General features: G+C 44.8%; 2 protein-coding genes across 2 annotated transcripts in view; both read right to left on the reverse strand.

Moving 5' to 3' along the window:
- Positions 1-765, reverse strand: part of itgb1a (integrin, beta 1a) — a gene marked incomplete at its 3' end in the record, with an annotated part of 30,777 nt that extends 30,012 nt beyond the window's left edge. The window contains exon 1 of the mRNA XM_084443689.1: positions 733-765. The remainder of the gene's footprint in view (positions 1-732) is intronic.
- A 2,925-nt stretch (positions 766-3,690) lies between these two features.
- The window catches only part of LOC311313445 (neuropilin-1a-like), a gene marked incomplete at its 5' end in the record, with an annotated part of 26,578 nt that continues 22,781 nt past the window's right edge, over positions 3,691-7,487 (reverse strand). Inside the window, 2 exons of the mRNA XM_084443571.1 lie at positions 3,691-6,950; positions 7,241-7,302. Of these exons, the coding sequence (XP_084299697.1) occupies positions 6,664-6,950; positions 7,241-7,302 (349 nt within the window). The 3' untranslated portion in view covers positions 3,691-6,663. The remainder of the gene's footprint in view (positions 6,951-7,240; positions 7,303-7,487) is intronic.

Consider the following 7,487-nt stretch of genomic DNA (forward strand, 5'->3'; position numbering starts at 1 on the left):
AGATAGACCCCCACCACGGTCAGATAGACCCCCACCACGGTCAGATAGACCCACACCACCCCCACCATGGTCAGATAGACCCCCACCACGGTCAGATAGACCCCCACCACGGTCAGATAGACCCCCACCACCCCCACCACGGTCAGATAGACCCCCACCACCCCCACCACGGTCAGATAGACCCCCACCACCCCCACCATGGTCAGATAGACCCCCACCACGGTCAGATAGACCCACACCACCCCCACCATGGTCAGATAGACCCCCACCTTCCCCAACACGGTCATATAGACCCCCACCACGGTCAGATAGGCTTTTCTGAAATAATCTTAGTGAATGGTGACCTTGTCTGTAGTCTTTGCTTTGTTATCTGACATTAAATTAAAAAAAGATGAAGATGTATGTAATGTTGCCCACTAATTTCAGACAGGGAGGTGGGCTGCAGCCTTTATAGGGGCACTTTCTAGGCGTGCACCCACCCCAATCTGGGGTAAAGGGGGACAAGAAGTTAAAGCTCTATTTTCATGGGGAAAACGAGACAATTCACAAGGAATAGGTGACTTAAATTATCCCGAGGAAATGAGTAGATGGAATGGTTAACAGTCGAATGAAGTGCAGATGCATAATAGATAGATAGATAGATAGATAGATAGATAGATAGATAGATAGATAGATAGATAGATAGATAGATAGATAGAATCTTTAATAATAAATACAAGAAGAATGATTTACCTTCACTGCGTAGCGTCTATTTCCGAGGCAGCATGAACGTGAACGCGTGTCCTTGGTTATCAGTCCGGGAATGATCCGCTATTCAGCGCAGAAAGCAACAATTGCCCTGCTGGCAAGAGCAGCTACTTTCTCCTGCGAAAGTCCCGGCGGATTCTTCTTCTCACTGACTGGTCACACAATTCCCGTTTACTCCATGGAAATAGAGGGATAAAACAGGAAACCAATTAATTAACAGCAATGTGGTTATTTACGAACCGCGGCCGTATTCCTAAATCAATATTATCTGCGTTATCTCCTTTTTTCTCTTATAAAAATCAGCTGAAGAGACGGACAAGCCCGCAGTGATCCGCTATCGTTATTCGGCCCCGCCTCTCCACAGGAAATACCGTGTGACGTCGAGGGTGTGTCTGGACTAATGCGCTTGTGTCTTAATAAGATAGCCTATTATTTATTAGCTATGAAACTAAACTGAACTAAAAGGGAAACAATACGCAGGATTAATAAGTAGCCTCTGAACTGTTTATATATATATATATATATCATATAAATCATGTTGAACCATAATCCATATCTTTGCCTACTGACTTTTTCAGAAATAGATAGATAGATAGATAGATAGATAGATAGATAGATAGATAGATAGATAGATAGATAGATAGATAGAGACTTTATTTATCCCCGATAGGAAATTGTTTAGGGAGGTTTTTAATAGCCCACTCTTCCTGTTTACTTCCATGACTATATTTTTCCATGGTGTTCACTCTCCATCATCCCATCCCATTCGAACATAAATAAAGAATATAATTTTCAGAGTTCAGAATAAACAGATGTACTATAACATTTCCTTGTTACTGGACTGAAAGGGTCTTCAGCTGGAAAACAATGAGACGTGCTGAAGACAGAGAACCTCATCACGGCTCAACTTTCTGGGCCGAGCTCTCTCTCTCTCTCCCTCTTTCTCTCTCTCTCTCTCTCTCTCTCTCAGCCTGGAGTCTGTGGCAGAGAGGAGGATGAGGGACAAACTGAAGTCTATCCTAGACAACCCCTCCCATCCCCTCCATGATGAGCTGTGGCAGATGGGGAGCACCTTCAGCCACAGGCTCCTCCCACCCAGGTGCACTACGGAGCGGTTCAGACGTTCCTTAGTCACGGTGGATACATTCTACATAATATCGTATCCTATTCTATTCTATACGTCACAGTCACTGCACATATGGATGTATGTAGTTTCTGATATCCCTCTTGGTATGCTGCTACCCCCCTACCCTTATCTACTCTTTTTGTTACTCTGTATTTAATGTCTCTTTTCTTTACAATCTTTTTGTAATTTTCAACTATTGAAACGGCAAATTTCTCCATGCCATGGGAGGATCAATAAAGAATCTATCTATCTATCTATCTATCTATCTATCTATCTATCTATCTATCTATCTATCTATCTATCTATCTATCTATCTATCTATCTATCTATCTATCTATCTAATCATGTTATATCGCTGCAGTCTTGCGCCTCACTGTGGCCATAATTGGTCAGTGCATAGAGGCGCTTGTAAAGTCAGTTTACTTTGAGCCTAAATTACAGCATTTTTTCCTGTTTTATGGATTATTAATTCAGAATAATGGCAATCTATGCTGACATAGAGCCCTTTTATTATGAAATATATAGCCTACAGCGGAAAAAGAAACACTCAGAAGCCAGACTCAAGGCTCAAATGTAGGCTATTGCATTTGGCAGTCCTGGACAATGTGTAGGCTACTTCCTCCTCTGCCATATTTTGTGAAAATGTCTTATCATCTTCCCTTCGGAGAGAGAGAGATACACTCTCTTTTTTCTCTCAGAGAGAACAATAAATAGAGGGAGCAATGAAGAGAAAGAGAGCGAGAGAGGAGAGAGAGAGAGAGGAGAGAGAGAGGGAGAGAGATGGGAATATAAGAATATATCTTCAGTGGTTGGTTAACAGGTTGAATGTGATCTTGTCTCACATATTAGATCCATATTTCATTCTGTTCTCCATCCATGGACTATGTGGAAACAAGTTTACCGGTCTCGTCAGCGCCACCCCGTGGCTATGTAGAGAAATACAGACTGCATCTTCTTGATATGAATATGAGGATTAATTAAATTCCAAATGTAATCCCTGGGCTTCTATGCCCAAAGTGTGATGTCATTTGACTCATTGAAACAGCTTCATCACGCCGGCTTGCCAATTCTCACTGGATAGTATTTGCACTTTGCTGTATTTGCCTCAATAAAATCACTTTCCTTCCTGGTTAAGTGTGAAACTGAACTCTCTAAAGGGCATTATCAAACACCTACCAAAGTTAACCCTGCGTGGGAGGATAGTGGATGGCAGAGTTGTAGCTACTGTATACAGCATGTGCGGCTTTGTTTCCTTGGATACTTCAGCATGTGAAGAGAAGAGCTGCACAGCAGCTGCTCACATAAGTGTCCCATTAGTGGTCAACATCCCACCCTTCCCTGGGACATTGGATCTAATCATTTTGAGCAATGTTTACTACTGAAATAGGCAGAGGCCATGTGCCAGAGACCTCACTGCAACAGCTTCCATCTGTATCAGCGCTTCAGACACCGTGCTGTAGTGGGTGTGTTTAGTCGTCCCTGGGCGGGTCCGCCATCTTGATGAGATGATAGGTCTGCGGGCTACAGTGCCTGGACCCTCGGCTGGAGCTGTGGTGTCTGCGTGGGCAGCAGAGGGCGATCCTCCGCCTCCCCGGGACCAGACGCCTCTCCAAGGAAAGGTCACACTGTACATGCACAATAACGCAATCCCAAAACCAGGAAGTTCATCTTGTCTTAAGAAACCATTTATTTGAAGTTGAATCTTTGGAATGTGGTGGTGGTGGTCACTAACTTGAGTTGGACACAAAGGAGACAGAGAGGGAGAGGGAGAGAGAGAGAGAGAGAGAGAGAGAGAGAGAGAGAGAGAGAAGGGGGGAGGTCACCTGACGACTGGTCGAAGTACAAATGTTACCTTCACGTTATAAGGCTTTGCTGTTTATTCATCTTTTCCTACAACAGCAAATTACAGAAGCAGTATTGAAAATAAAAGATTCTTTTTTTGTTGTAAAAAAAATCTGCACAAAATTCGAACGACAGTACAAAACGAAGCGATAATATACCAGTTAAATGGAGACATTACTATAGGAAATCTGTATGCCTTTTTTCAATGATGAAAACCTCTCAATATTTGTACATTTTTCAGAGTTATGTCACATCATATTCTGAAACTATATAAAAGAAGAACGAAAATGAACACTGTTTTTTTCTGGTTTTGATTTTTTTCATATAAATGAATGCTATAAACACATAAACTTCTTAAATATATTTATCAGTGCAACATTGTTTCTGTTTAAAGTCCCACGCTACAGCAGCTTTTCCCCCTAGTTTACCAGACAGTGGCTAGTTAGGCTACTGACTTCTAGGCTGTATGCGCGGTGTCAACAGCATTGCGGGGTGGAACGTTTGAATCTGAAATGAACAAAAGACACGCTGAGAATGTGGTCACCACAACACAGTACACAGTAGCACATAGATACAGCACACAGGCCCTCCGCTTCCTCCTCTCACCACCCTGTCTGATTGTTCTTGGGGCCGAACCACCCCACGCGAGATCTGAGACCGGCTGGGAGAGTCCGTGAAAGGAGTCCACACCTCGCACGGCGCTCCGAACGGCGCGTCAGAAAAATCAAGTCTCGACAGGGATTTCAAAGAGTTCACACACAACGGAGGCAAGATCAAAATGCTCATCAGCTGAAAAACAGATATAGCCTAAAAACCAACCAAAGAAACATTATTTTTTCCTTTTCCACAGTCCACCCTCCCGTCCTGTCCACGATAGGGGGCACTGCGAGAGGTCAGCATGGGTCAGTTGTCAACATGAGCTTCCGTTGTATAGTGTCAGTTGATTGGTTGGTGGTTGTCTAGTCGGTAATGTGCTGCGAGAGACCGCTTAGAAACCGGTGGGGGAGGGGGGGGGGGCGTGGTCATATGCCTTAGAAACAGATGTGGGGGTGTGGCCATCCTTTGGTAAAGACACGGGGGAGCACGAGCAGGCGACCTGATTCGCTGCCTTGACGATGTCACCTGACCCCCCCGGTGTACCAGCGTCCTTTCTGACATTAGCTCTGACATCACAACGTATGGCTGCTTCACGGTAAACTGACAAAAACCAGGCTCGAACAGTATCCTACATTAAACTCCTCAGGGCCACGAGTATCTGTCTGTCTGCGCTGGTAGGATAGCACCGTTCTTCAGTTAGAGTGGACACCGTCATAGGCACTATCACTCTGTGAGGGGCTACGTGACAAAGTGCATTCAAGCTACAACGGTTGACCAGATTGTGTTTTTGATTTTCTCTCTCAGTCCAGAGATGACGCACTACAGGTGACCCGCTAGTGGTCCAGTCCAGTAGTCCGTGACTAAAGCTGTTTTTTTTGGTAAGCTGGCAGACAGTCAAGATCTCTGTCCTGCTGTAGCCTGCTGCCATTCATATGAGCAGAGAGGAAGATGAGGGACACGATGAAGATAGCTACTGACTCTGGAAAAAGGGACTGGACCTGATTTGAGTCACCAATCCAACAAACACCACAGAGTCCACCAATGAGACAGACGGCTAGAGAAAGAGGGATATGCACACAAACTCATGTGGAGGAAAAAAGACTTTGGACTTTCAAGAGACACAAGGCTCACACATATTGATTGTAATGTCATAACGAGTTCACCACTAGCACGTGAATACATCTGTTGTTATTATTATTTTGTATTATTTCCCAGCACTTTCTAGTCCCTTCCATGATGTCATGAAGTGGCATGTACTGTATGTATGTATGTATGTATGAATGTAGGCTATGTATGTATGTATGTATGTATGATAGATGTCATGAGCTACTCGTTTTAAACTATGTCTTATTATTGTATCAATAATAATGTGCACTGAAATAGTCACACGACCTGCGCCACACACAGCCCATGTGAGAGAGCAAAGGAAAACGAGACCACTGCACCTTCCACAAAACAGTCAGACGATTGTATTTACAACATACACACACACGTGCACACACGCGCATACACACACACACACACATACATACTGTACACACACACACACGCGCGTGCACCCATGAAAAAAGGGATACTGCAGGTTTTTTGTTCCTTTTTACTTTCTTTAAAAAAAGGCATTAAAATATATTAAAACGTATGTACAATATGTGGGGGTCAGGTCAGAAAAAAGTGGCATCATAGATTGGATCGTGTTTTTGCAGACTCGATAGCAAATGAAATAGTGTGCCCCTGTTAGTATTGACAGAACATAAAAGATGTCAAAACTCCCAAATCCAAAATGGAGGCAAAAGAATATGTCCTAAAGGCACTGTCAGAACCATGCACTGACTTCAGAGTCACACAGACAGACGGAGGTCAAGGGTCACACCCTGTCTGCCACACCACAGGGCAGCTCTGCTAATTTGTCAGATATGGTTCATTTTGGATTTTGATACCTCTCCTTCAAACACAAAATCAACAGCTTTCGCAAAAAAAAAAGTTTCCTCCCAGAAAACGATAAATACTTTAAACATTGTAATAAATTGGTCTCAACACCAGCATCCGATTGTAAAAATGAATGAAAATCAAAATAGAAAATTAAAATATCATCTAAATCATCTGTACATATTTTTTTCTCCTGTATTTAATTTTGTACACAGTGTCCCCTACTGGTAGGTTCTTTTTACTGCAGCTCCTGAGAAAAGCGTGGATCAGTCCGAACCTCCCATTGGTTCCTGAACCTATCCTCGTCCAATGAGAGGCCGCTGGCAGTCCCTTTAGCCCGCCCACTTACTTACTAGAGAGGCTTATGCCTTGCCCACAGTCTTGTGCACGCTCGCGCGCATGCACGCCGACGCGCGCTCGCTCTCTCACGCCTCGGAGTACGAGTTCTGTGCGTTGAGCTTGTCCTTCTTTAGCTTCACGCCGTCCACCAGCTCAAAGTTGTAGTTCTCCAGGGCGGAGAGGTTCCGGTCGGACAGACCCCCGTGGGAGCAGGCGCAGTAGAGGACCACGCCACAGATGGCCCCCAGGAACACGCCCAGGGCGCTCATGGCGATGATGGTGATTAGGATGGGGTCCAGCGTCTTCAGCATGTTGCCCGCGCCGCTGATCTCATTGCTCTCCAGCACGTCTGGGTAGTCTGTGATGTCCTCACCTGGAGAGAGAGAGAGGGAGAGAGAGGGAGGGAGAGAGAGAGGGAGGGAGAGAGACAGAGAGAGAGAGATGGAGGGAAAGATGGAGGGAGAGAGAGAGAGGAGAGATAGAGAGGGAGAGAGAAAGAGAGAGGAGAGCGAGAGAGAGAGAAGTGGGGGTAAAGGTGAGAGGAGAAATACTTTCAACGTGGTGTCCTTGTATGAGGAGAAATTACGTGTAAATGTTCTCCATTATGATACAGAACCTGTCATCTTCTGTGATAGATAACAAGGTCATAACAAGGTCACCTACTGATCTGATTGAAACGATCCTCTGGTAACATGGGCTCTGTGGGTACATCAGGATCTGGAGAGACAGACAGACAGACAGACAGACAGACAGACAGGCAGTCAGACAGACAGGCAGTCAGACAGACAGACAGACAGGCAGTCAGACAGACAGACAGACAGGCAGTCAGACAGACAGACAGACAGACAGACAGGCAGACAGACAGACAGGCAGTCAGACAGACAGACAGACAGACAGACAGACATAAAGA

The sequence above is a fragment of the Borostomias antarcticus genome, assembly GCF_949987555.1.
Source record: "Borostomias antarcticus genome assembly, chromosome: 9".
Lineage (NCBI taxonomy): Eukaryota > Metazoa > Chordata > Actinopteri > Stomiiformes > Stomiidae > Borostomias > Borostomias antarcticus.